The sequence below is a fragment of the Melopsittacus undulatus genome, chromosome 14, assembly GCF_012275295.1.
Source record: "Melopsittacus undulatus isolate bMelUnd1 chromosome 14, bMelUnd1.mat.Z, whole genome shotgun sequence".
Classification (NCBI taxonomy): domain Eukaryota; kingdom Metazoa; phylum Chordata; class Aves; order Psittaciformes; family Psittaculidae; genus Melopsittacus; species Melopsittacus undulatus.
Genome location: NC_047540.1, coordinates 5,735,770 through 5,748,583, shown reverse-complemented (window position 1 = coordinate 5,748,583; position 12,814 = coordinate 5,735,770). Strand labels below are relative to the sequence as shown.

Sequence of the window (12,814 nt, the reverse complement as noted above, 5' to 3'; positions counted from 1 at the left end):
GTGAACTGCAATGTTTATCACAATGAGCTGCTTCGTGGCAAGAACACATCATCAGCCCCTTGCAAACAGGGGCTTTTCCTTAAAAATGGAATTCATTCCCTCTGAACACACCTCGCCTGTTTTCTGCACTGGAGATTCTGGGCAATTTACATCCTGCTCTTGAGCCTCCTCATAGGGCTCGCTCCTGAAAACCCAGAGCCCACGAGCACTCATATGTGGGCCTGCAAGTGGGATGCTCTGACTTCCACTAGGCAGCTCAGCCATGGTGCTTAACTGGCTTTTGCATCCAAAATCCAAACGGATGAGATGCCCAAAGAGTACCTCCTGGTGGGTGCAATGAACTGTGCACACAAGGAGCCACCGCATCCTCGCCCCTAAAAACTGATTTAAGTTCATTCTGCTCCTCTCCAAATTCATATAAAACAGAAACTTGAGATAATTCAGCCCCCTCCTGTTCAATCTTAGATTCTCCTTAACAGCCCCAGGGCCTGTCCACGGTCACACAGACAACAAAACATCAAGCCTTGCTTCTGATCCGAAAAGAACCTGAAGTAAGAATGAATGGACCTAATGGATTCACTTCCTGCAAGAGGAACACGCAGCAGTGACCAAGTGGCATTCTGTGCACACCTCCAACACACCAACCACTAAATACACTGGAAGTAAGTGACAGAGAGACCATAGCAACTGGTATCATGAGCTCTTGCACAGCAGTGCTTTGGTTTTTCTGCAGGGACATAAAATGCAAAGAGAAAGAGACTGACACTGCCCCTAGATTTTCCAACAGGTCTTTTGTGGTGTGGTTCCTTATCCCTACTTCTCATTTACAACAGTAACGATAATTCACTTTGGGATATTGTTTGGTTTGACACTTTCCACTCTAAAAGACAACAGAAGTCATGGAGCACAGCCTGTCCTTGAGCAGGAAGCATACAGTATATATTAAATGCACACACACCAATCCCCTCCATTCCCACTTCAAGGAGTTAGTATATGCTTGCGAATAGAGCACTGGAAGGAAGTGATGCAGGAATGCAGAGGGAAGAGAGGGAAAAGCATTAAAACTTGTAAGAGTGACAAAGTTTTAGAGATTACTGGGAAGTAAATGGAATGTTCAAGGAGATCAGTACCCCAGAGACAGCGTAAGGAGGAGCCAGAACACTTACACACTGATGTCTTCTGGTTGTTGTCCTTGCTGGGCATCAGCTTCACCCCTCTGGACTTCAGCTCCATTTGCTTTTTGACTACAGAGATTTAAAACAAAGACAAGGAAAAGAATGAGCTGAGCTTTAGGAATTACTTAAAAAGAAAATGAAGCAACAGCTACACATGCTGCAGGGCATCCTGCATTCACCCTTCACAGCTCCACTGACCCCGACCCCTCAAAACCACTGGGATCCCCTTTGCATTCCCCATGTTAGGTCTGACCTAATCTGAGTAATACAAACGGGGGACAACCCCCCTCATCCCCAGGTCACAATGACGCTTTGCTGAGCATACTAAACCCAGGAAAGACCAAAGGGGACTTCCAAGAAACTTCAGGGATCCTGGGAATGAAACACTGAGTTAGCTTCACCCAGTTCTACTGATGCAGTTATGCCATGAACACATTGCGCTGTAAAGCCATTCTCTGCTTCTGTGGGAATACAGTGCTCAGATGAACACCCATGGCCTAAAGACTGCAAACATGATCTGCATGAACAGTACCCTCAGAAAGGCGGAACGACAGCAGGAAAAAGAAGAGCCATATTAAAACCATATTACTGGCAAAGGATAAATGTACAGAGCTGCCATTAGTAGCCACAGGCACATCAATGGTAAAATCTGCATCGTGGCTCTACCAGAGGTCCTGTTGTGACCATCCCCTTTAAACATCACCCAGAAGATGAGAACACACAGGGGTAGCAATGAGATCTCCATCCATCCATCACCAGGGGAGTCCTGTCCTTCTTCCCAACATGGAAATCCCCATGCAACCAAGCAGCTATTTGTTCTTATCACTGGACTTGGCTGTTACCAAGGCTCCCTCAACACAAGAGGGTTCTGCACAAACCCCACACTGTCAAAACCATCTGGATACCAGCAGACAGTGGCTTCCTGCAGCACACACACGGGTATGTCTACTAACACACAGGATTTGCACTGGCACATCTGAAGTTAATGTTAAAAAGCAACTTCCCAGCAGTGAGCGTGATGCCCAAACCACTTTATAGGATCCTTTTTCTGAGGAGCCAGTCCTTATCTATGGAGAAAACCAGCCTGTCTTCCACTTCAAACTGTTCTTTATCTTGTCATACTTTCATCCCTAAATTAGCACATTTCTAAGACAAAGTTGTCAAGAAAAATTACTGATATAACTAACAAGGGGTTTAATCATGCTCTGCTTGCCTTCAAGGAAAAGAAATCTGTTTATAACATCTGTTTGCAGGAACTTCAGACAGGGAGATGTCAAGCATCATTCCTTGCAGCTTACCTAAAGTAGTGCTTTTCAGAGCTAGATGCTAGCTTGGAGCTTTATGTTCATCCTTTGGTTACAGCTTTCTGCTTTCTCTTTACATAAAGCACTTACAGCTCCACACTGAGAGCTGGATCAGGACTGCGGGGCAGAGGGGGGTCTCCCCTTGACCTGCTGCTCATGCTCTGGGGATGCAGGCCAGGGCATGGGGGTTCTGGGTTGCAAGTGCTCACTGCTGGGTCCTGGGGAGCTGCTCCTCAACAATACTAGATTGGGATTGGGAAGAGTTTACAGGTGCTTCCTACAGACACTCCACAGCACTCACCCCATCATTAGGATAAAGCACTGGAGAGGTCCTGTTCTGCTCATCCTCCATAATGCTGCAGTTAAAGATTCTCTGGCACTTTCCAAACAAGCACAAGGATAACCTCACGGGCACAGCCAGTACTCCCTCCCAGTCAGTAAGATACAGACCAGCCCAAGGACCTAAGGCTGAAGCTGAGCTGTTGCAGGAGGCACAATGGCTCGTGACTGCAGCATCAAACTCCCTGCCCCGTGAGGTCCTTTGGGGCACAGTCGGTGAGAGAGCAGCTTTATAGAAATCATCTCCATTTTTTATGTTCTCCACAACTTCCCATCCCAAATTCCATTACCCAATTAGCAGTGATTGTTTCCCCAAGCCACACACAGAGAAGTGCAGGGCTCCTGAGCACTAAAGGACAAGGAAAGCTTTCCTATCATGTGGCTATGCCCTGCACCAGGTATCCAAGCTGAGCCCATGGATGGGGCAATGCATCCCTGGGAGGGTCAGCTCCTGTCCTCAGGGAACGGGCTGGTCTGCAGGACCTGAGGCAACCTGCAGTGATTTCAGAGGGCTACTCAGCATCACACAGTCCAGCAGAAGGCAATGGGCACAGAGTTCACAGCTTCAATACACGTGGACTGCACACTCTCGTAAGGACATGCTTATAACAATAAGTCCATATTCCTTCCTGCCTGCCGGAACCCTGCTAGCAGACAGAGCCCCACTCTGAGTTCATGACTAATGGCAAGCCCAGCTCCAAAACACCCAACAGTAATGAAAACAAGCAGCAGAAACCAGACATTCATTACTAAGGATCAATCCTAAAATACAGAGACTAAACTGCATTACGCATGAAGTATATACTCTCCTAATTGCATCGTGTCTCTTTGAGCAATAATTGATAAAGAGAGATCACTATAGACTCTCCTCTTAATCCCTCATTTTGTTTGCAACATGGAGACGTAATGATGAAAGTCAAGCTTTACAAATGACTCAATTTAGATTAGAACAAGTCAGAATACAACATCACCTGCTTTTTACAATAATAAATAAGAACAATTCTCCTCTTCTATGCCCTCAAATTTCTGCTTTATGAAAATCTATTTTGTTTATAAATCAGGATGTGGAACACGACTACAAAGGACTGTGTCAGGATAATTGGATGAACAGAAATTCCTCTGTTTCCTGGAGGGTTTTAGCTGCTCACACGTATCTGATAGATCTAATGGAATACTCAGCGTCCTGTCACGTTTGAAAGATGACATTACAAAGCTTTTCCAGTGAGCAGGCAGTCTGTGGTGTTTCTTTTAAACCACTTCCTGGTGCTTGAAGTGAGGATTTAAGGAGGCATTTATTTATTTTTCATTTGGAAAACAGCATTTCAGCAAAAACCCATTCCAGGAACCTCTGTTCTCCTTGCTGGGGATTGCTATTAAATACAGATTAGCCTGAATCCCTTTTCCGCCTCCTTGGGGTGATTTAGTATCTTAGGATCAGAGAGTGGTTTGGGTTGAAGGGAGCTTAAAGCTCCTCCAGCTCCAACCCCTTCCACTGAAGCAGCTGCTCCAAGCCCCTGTGTCCAACCTGGCCTTGAGCACTGCCAGGGATGGGGCAGCCACAGCTTCTCTGGGCACCCTGTGCCAGCGCCTCAGCACCCTCCCAGGGAACAGCTTCTGCTTAAGAGCTCAGCTCAGTCTCTCCTCGGGCAGGTTCAAGCCATTCCCCTTGGCCTGTCCCTACAGGCCCTTATATCATGTAGGACACTATGGCAGGTTGCTTATAGGGATTCTAACTCAAGATGAAAGTGAAGAGAAACACCCTCGAATGCATCCACTTTGAAACTCCCTATTTATGCCTTCCACCAGCTACCCTAAGCAATGGCTTTTTAGGAATCAGAGCCTACAACAAACACCAGAATTTTCCCATCTCTGCCTCTCTCAGGATTGCCCAAGCCACCCAACAGGTTGCACAGCATAAGCCATAACCCCTTTGCAGCCTAAGCTGTGATTCAAGATGGGTATTGACAGATCTGTTAAAAATGAAGCATATATATTTACAGATACATACATATCCTTAAAAGCAATTTAAGTGGTGGGGTATGTGCCACAGATAGTTCATCAGAGCACTCCTCAGGGCGACAGGCCTGTGGGTATTCTGCTCTGTGCTATGGGTGACACTCACCCACATTCATCTTCCCACCAGAGTGTGGAAGACAGAAGGGGAAGGGAATGGGGTGGGGAGATCAATAGCAGATGTAATTATGTGTTGGTAAATCAGCTAAAAAGCAATTTGGGATCCAACTTGTGTCATAAAATATGTAGAGAGCTGGACTACAGCAGCCAGAGCATTATTTAGATCTGTTTAGCATCGCTTTAAATTCAACAGCATTTTCACTGCCTCATTTACAGCCCCTCATCACTCTGATGACAGGGGACACCCGGCTGTGCTGTCACCTGGTGCCATGAGGCACTTCGACCTTGTTTTCTTACCACATGCAGGTCTGCTCACCACCTTTGGGGGAAAGAAGGCAGAAGGAGTGGGAGGAAGGAGAAGAGATCAATGCACTGATTTCTCCACAGTCCATTTTATTTGCTTTTACAGGGCATGGGGAAAAAGTATCTGCAGGAATGCAAGATTATTTTAACTCTCCCTGGAAGGGAACAAATTGACTGTATTGAGCAAAGAGAACCTGTATACAGGCTGATTATATCTAACCTTGCTTTTATATTCACAAAGAGACTTCCAAATTAGTGGAAGGATTAAAAGGAGCTGAAATAGAACTTACGTTCTGCTAAAGCTAAGATGCAACATTAAACAAGCTGGAAAGGAAACTATTTTCTTATAGATTATCAGCAAAGGCTGATACTGTCGCAGAGGACATTAAATGTTGATAAATTATGTACATACATGTATTTGGAAAACAGACAGATTCATCCTAAGCCTCTTTTCCTTCTCTCAGACAATGCTGGGGTTTGCTTCAGCACTACTGCTGAAACACATTTTAGCTGCTCTATTTCCTATGCTATTACACATCCTATTTTGGATGTATTTATCTCCATTAAAATACTTATGTTCAAACAAGGTCATGCTCCTATGAAAAGGACGTCACGTTTTGAAGTGGCACTGGCATCTCTAATGGTCTACAGGCACAGCATCCCTGACTGCCAATACCCTGCCTTTATACCTGGTTTGCTTCTTGTTTTAAGTACTGAAATCTTCCCTAACGTAAAGAACCTGACAAACTCCACTAAACCCATCACATGTGTGAAGATCTCAGCATCAGATTCTCTTCACCAGGTTATTCAGTGCCATTTCAAGAGCACGTTTTCAAGCACATCTTTTCAAGGCTCAAAACACAGCAGCACAGCTCATTACCTACAAAACAGTTTCCAAGGAGTGTGCTGGATTAGAACCCTCTGACATTTACCTAATCAGAGGAAATTATAACAGTAATCTTTACTGTTCTATTTCAGAAAAAGGATGATTCAGACAGGTGTTTTAATAGAAAGCAGCAATGATGACAGCAAAGGAAAATGTCACATCAAAAGCCATCGGCTGCACAGAGTCATTTGTTACACAGCAAAACCAATAGGGTTCTCCTTAGAATTTCAAGTGGTTTCTATGTTAAAGGAAAGCAAGGGAAGTTAAATAGCAATAGTGATTCATAGAGTAAAGCCCACGTTGGAGCCATGACAACATTGCTAAGTCTAAACAAGCAGGGAATGAACACACAGGGCAGGTTTGGAGATTTAGCAAAGGAAACTCCTCTCTCTTCCACTTCATTCCTTTAACATCTTGGTCTATAGCTATGGCACTTCTCATCAAACTCCTGTTTCTTCCTTTTCAGGGAAGCTGACACAAACCCTGGAGGGTGGATAAGGAACTGGATGTCATTCCTGCTCCTTCCCTGCTTCATCTTCCCTCTCCCCGATCCTGCCCAAAGCCAACACTGCACCCACAAAGTCTGAGTCCTCAGGATGGTGTCAGCTGTTGAAGGAATCCACTAATCCCTGCTTTGGTGACCATTTGGTCCCAGACTGGCTGCACCAATGTGCACTTGGCCATGGTTGGCTACAAACCACAGAACACAACAGGATCTTTTCTCTGCCTGACACATGCCAAAGCATCTTTCTACCTCAACAGCATCTTAAGATCCTAATCCTGATATCCATCCTTTGGGGATGACCAGTAAACCCAGAACAGTTTATATGTCATTCACAGGCTCAGTTCCCCCTCACCTGAACAGCATGTAAATGCAGACAGTCTTTGTGGGACTCTATAGACAACACCTCATCTACCCCACACCTCATCACATCCCACACAGAGCCTTCCACAAACCTGCACATAAAGGAACATCTCTACCAACAAAGTACACAGTGAAAATGAATATTCCTGCAGCTCTCCAGTGTTTGTACTGCCAACAGCAGCTCTCCTCACAACAAAGCCTGGATACCCCCTTGGAAAACAAAACCAGTGTACAGAAGGAGCATGCAGGAAGTTAGATGGAGATTCCTAGGGAGAAAAAGTCTGGCTAAACATAGCCTGTGAACAGTGAGAGCAGGCAGTGAGCGCTTACCTTGATACTGGGCACTGAACCCCTTCTGCCTGTGGTTGCCATCGGATGTGAAGTGAAGCCGCAGCCAGTTTTTACTGCTGATAACAGGGGGAGGCAAATTCATCCCAGTAAACCTGCAAGAAAGCACCAACAGGCAAACATTATGATTGAGAATTACACCCCAAATACCTCTCCTTCCAGGTTATCTCCTGCTAATGAATGCAGGAAATGCTGAATGAGAACCATGTGCTCAAAGAACACATCCCATACACCCCATGGCTGTTTCCTTCCCATTCCTTTGCTTGTCTTCCCATCTGCCAGTTACACGTTTATAGTTACTGGGGTTTCCATTCCTCCCTGCTAAGGCAAAGGAGCAAGAAGCAATGCTGTATGACCTATCCCAGTGCAGAGATTACAGCCATCAAACAGGAGGTGGAAAGCCCCACAGCCCATTAGCAGTCCTTCAGCAACTGTTTCCTTTATACCTCTTTATACCTTTCTTTAAAAAGAATGTATTATACTGTTTGCTTTACTAAACTCCAGCTCATAAGTCTTGGCTGAGCTGTCATATGCCAAGTCTGAGTCCTGAACAATGTTTACCTAAGGCACAGCACTTCTGAATTGAGGTCTGAAATGGTCACATTAACCACAGTGAGGGGAGCAACACGGCCATGACAAAAGCTATTATGGAATCCTATTATTGTTAATGAAAGCCCAGCTCAGGTTGTAATGACAGACTGTCACTTAATTTAAAACTACTGGCTTCCCAATACCTGTGCTTCTTTAGGTGAAGGTAAAAGGATCCTGGAAATCTCTCCCCATTCAAAAGGATACCTCAGATTTCATTACCACACATTTTCAACAGCAGAATGGACAGCCGAGGAAATATTGCACAAGTCCTTTGCTCAGCTGCCACCTCCAAAGGTGAACCTGCCTTTTGCTAAGGCAATCAGCAGGGAGGCAGGATGGTGCTCAGCAGCACTGATTAATGTAGATGAACCACAACGTCATCCTGCTCTGCTTGTTAATGACAGTGGGGATGGTTACAGAGCATAACTAATGCATCTCTGCCACCTACAGTACAGCTTTAAACCCTGTGCTATGATTCTGCAGAATTCAGCCACAAGATGAAACCTGACTGAGAACATTCTTCCCACCATCCAATTGCTGAAGACTTCCTGCTCGTTCCTCTATTGATCATCTTCATCTCAGTTTGGCAGAGCCTTCTGAAATACAAGGTGGTGTAAGATCGGATTCCATGTGGCCTCCTGCCACCCTTGGCTAACTCAGACAGCTGGACCAATCTCACATCAAACTTCTCCAAATGACTTTCTTCAAACAAACATATTTTGGGCCGAGACCAAACCTGGGATGCCTAAAACCAATTCTGAGAGCGTTACTATGGCTGGTTGTTATGACAACTTAATACCCTTACCCCCAAAGGCTATTTTATTATTCAGTCAGAATCAATAGTCAAACTTTCATATATAATCTTTAGGTATGCAGAGGCAAATTTCACTTTATTAACTGTGGGGACCCAGTAATTCAATTGCCTGATATAAAAACTAGAAAACAATAAAATTAACTTGCCTGAGTAAGGCAGAATTTGGCTCCTCTGTCCTCAATTTCACTGCTTGTTTAAAACATACATATCCTTTAGAGAAGGGGACTGAGCAGCCTGCAGTAATCTGCTTACACACACGGTTCATTTTAGGTACATCAGCAGTCCAATACTAACTTCCAAGGATCCTGCATACGCAAAGTGCCTGAATCTCACCAGCTGAGGCAATTAACACATTGAAAACCCATTAGAAAAATTAAAGTATTGCACAACTTGCTACCTTTGTAATAGCAAATATAATTACTAAAGGCAAAAGCAGGAGTAAAATCAATCATAACCACAGTGCTCTGCACCCACTCTGCACTGTTATAAAGAAATAGAGAAGATTTAGGGTGAAGGAAAATGATTCCTGAGTTTCCTGCATGGAAACCTCCATCAGCACCGTATGTCATTTGCTTAAGACACTGTCAGCTTTCTGAAAGGACTAAATCAGCCAAGAAATCACTGCCAGGACCTCAGTTCCATATACACCACTGCTCAAACAGCACACAAACCCACCGTAGTCACCATGGCTCTAGTCTTACAGACTGCCCTTTTTCTCCCTATCCCTTTTATCTCTGAAGTTAAGCAGCTCATTGTTAACACCAGGCTGTGGTACTTGGAGCTAGTTTAGATCCCAGCTCCTACTGATCGTCAGCGCCCAGCACCAACTTCTGCACTGAAGGACTGCCCAGGACACACCAGCAGTGATGGCAAAGAGAAAGAAGCTGCTTTCTTTTCACACACCCAGGCTAAATCACCAGGTCCCAGCAGCAGAGAAGCTCTGCAAATGTCAGGAGCCCAAATGAAATCACTGGAACAAGCACATGGAAACAGACCATACAACATGTGGAAGTGTGGGGTTTGAATGGTTTGGGGTTTTAGTTGAGTCCAGTTAACAGAATTACTTCAGGAGAACAAAGGCCTTGCTGTTTGACCAGTTTTACTGCTTGCAAACTGTAACTTCAGGCTCTGCCTCTGCACTGAGCCCCAAACCCTCCCATACCCCAAGAGGGGAAATCTCTATACAGTGGAAAAGGAATATTTAATCTGTGAATGCCAGGTTAGACGGGCTTGGAGCAGCTGCTCTAGTGGAAGATGTCCCTGCCTGTAGCAGGGGTTGGAATGGATGAGCTTTAAGGTCCCTTCCAATCCAAACCAGCCTATGATTCTATGATAAGAAATAACATGGCCGGAGCTAGGCATTTAATGGCAAACATCACACTCACCTGCAGTTAACTACCAGCTTTTCACCATGAGGCTCCCACAGCTTGAAAATAATGATGAGGAAGTATTAATGGTTAATAGATAATGCAACACTTAATTACAGAAAAACACAGTTGAACTGAAGCAGCTGCATGGCCTCTGAATGCAAATGCCCAGGGCTGCTGTCAATGAATCTCAATGAAAGGGGATGGATGCTCAGCAGGCAGCAGTCCAACAGCAACCACCGAACCCAGAGGAGCCCCCCAAGTCTCCTGCGTGGGGATAACACCAGGCAGCCCCAGGTAGCACTGCCAAACCCAGCAGCACAAGACAAAGAGGCAGATGACGACAACGGCTGCGACAAGCTCTTGGAGAGGATGCTGATTGTGCCCTGACACAGAGCACACAGTGTCTGCACTGCCAACTTCTCAAGGTCACAGTATTTTTCTTTATAAGCCCAGCGCTGCCTTGCTGGCTTCAAGAAGAAGGAGGAGCCACGTTCCAGAGACCCAGAAATGCACAGAGCTCATTAAAAGAAGCTGAACTCCTTTCTGCATTCCCCAGCACACTTTTGTGCTACATTATGTGCCCGGAATCTTCAGCACCCACCATTAGCTCAATAAATGATTGAATTTCTAACAGTCCAGTGAGTCATGTAAATAAAAGCCCTTCTGTTCTGGAGCTCTGCCACTGCAGTCCTCAGTATTCCAGACTTTTCTTCTTCTCTTTCTTAAATAAGTCTATTAGTAATTGGTAGAACTCCTCAAGCCTCTGTATGTCCACTTCCCCCCTCCTCCCCTTCCTTGCTGCCATCACCAAGAGATATGAATCACTTGATTAAATATTCAACTTCCTGAATATGGCAACACATTATCTGAAATCTGAGGCTGGGAATGACTAAGTAGCCATGTAAGAACTGTTTCAGTACAATCAATAATCAAGGCTCACTGATGGGAATTTGGTACCCGTTTTACATTGAGCATCTTTTTAGTCCTGGAGTCACTTGGAGAAGGAGATGAACTGAGCTTCCAGCTCAGGATGCTGAGGCAGCAAGGACAGGTGAGAACCAGGCTCTTCACCTGCATCCCTGGCCTGGAGACTGGGAATTTCTAGAACAGCCTTTCCCTGAACATTATTTCACCCATGTCTTCATTCGGGCCCCACAAGGACTTTGTTTTGGAGGCTTTCTCTTGTGCTCTACCCATGAGAGATCCTTGAAAGCAGAAGTCACCATTCAAACCACACTGAACATTTTGCGTGAGGAAAAACCCATCAGAAGATGCCCAACGGCTCAGGGTCTGTAAGGAATTCAGTCAACCTGATCAAGCTTCAAGTGCCTTTGACACCAGTGTCAAGCAACCAGTGCACTGAAATCAACGTTCAGAGAAGACAGGAACTCTTGTCACTGCTTGAAGAGTCATTGCTTTACCAGCCTCAGAGAAATGCAGTGGTAATGAGGATTTAAAACCACTTCTTCTATTGTGCCTAAGCCTGACCATCATCTCCTGCCATTAAAGCTCATTCTATGCACAGTGGATAGAGAACAGATTTTAGCTTTCCACATTTCCCTCTAAAGACATTAGGAACAGCCCTTCTGTGCTGGCACTGCTCTGAATCCTCACCCTGTCCCCAGCCACTCATGCTGAACGCTGTCTCCAAGTTTAGACGGCCTGTGAAAAACACATCTCTGAAGTAACTGATTTTATCCCAAACACTTTCCAATATTGTTTTAACCAGAGCATTAAAGCATCTTTTACTTAACTGAAACTGAGGCCTCCGCATTGAACACAGCTCCTCCAACTCCATAACTGCATAATACAGAAAGGTTAATGGCACCAAAACTCCTCTTTTGAGGAAAAGCAATGAAGTGCAGCTTTCAACTAAACTATTTTCTTTATTTCTTTTCTTCCTCTTGTATTTCACATTCAATTCAGGCATTAAATATTTATACCATTCTCTCAGCTATTTGTCCCTTGGCACAATTAGTATTACTGTACACGGATGGCACTGATTAATCTGCATCGATGTACTGTTATCTATTTACAATCCCAATTCCTGCTTTCATTTGGATCCACACAGAGAGCAAGAAAGGGAAAGGAAAAACCAAGAATCAATAAGATGCCAGAAAGGGAGCTAGAAGCAGGAATAGGTGAGATCTCTGCAGACAGAGGATCCAGGCTTTAGCAGCCTCCACAATTTGATCAGCACAAATTTGACCACAGCACTTCTTAAAGAACCCAACAACAATGAGCAATTCATTGTGTGGGTGCAACAGGAACTGACTCCTAGAGTCAAGGGTCACAACTAGAGGCAAGAGCTCCACCTGAAATCACATCATGGCAAGTGGGATACTTTGAGATACTGGATTTAAAGCACGACCTTGAAGGATGCACGTGCCCTGATGCTGTCCAGAACCAGGACGCAGTCAAACACCAGCCGTGGTGAGCCCAAACAGGCAACAGACGAAGGGGCATCACTGAGGCTGCTTCCCCCCACCCCTGAGCTATTCTTATTCTGGTTCATTTTTCACCAGTGAACAAGCAGGTCACAGACCCAGGGTGACACCAGCACCAGCTCAGGGCAGGAGGCTGAGCTCCGGGCTGCGGTTCAGCTGCTCAGTGTCACCAGCACCACCCAGGGTACAGAACTGACACCAGCCCAAGCCCTGGCACCCGCAGCACTGCTCTGACACCT

The 12,814-nt window shown here is 45.2% G+C and overlaps 1 protein-coding gene across 1 annotated transcript in view; it reads right to left on the bottom strand.

Moving 5' to 3' along the window:
* Window positions 1-12,814, bottom strand: part of CSMD2 (CUB and Sushi multiple domains 2) — a 239,718-nt gene that overhangs the window by 132,305 nt on the left and 94,599 nt on the right. The window contains exons 6-7 of the mRNA XM_034069226.1: window positions 7,336-7,448; window positions 1,167-1,244 (exon numbers count right to left, since the gene is read on the bottom strand). Coding sequence (XP_033925117.1) covers window positions 1,167-1,244; window positions 7,336-7,448 — 191 coding nt within the window. The remainder of the gene's footprint in view (window positions 1-1,166; window positions 1,245-7,335; window positions 7,449-12,814) is intronic.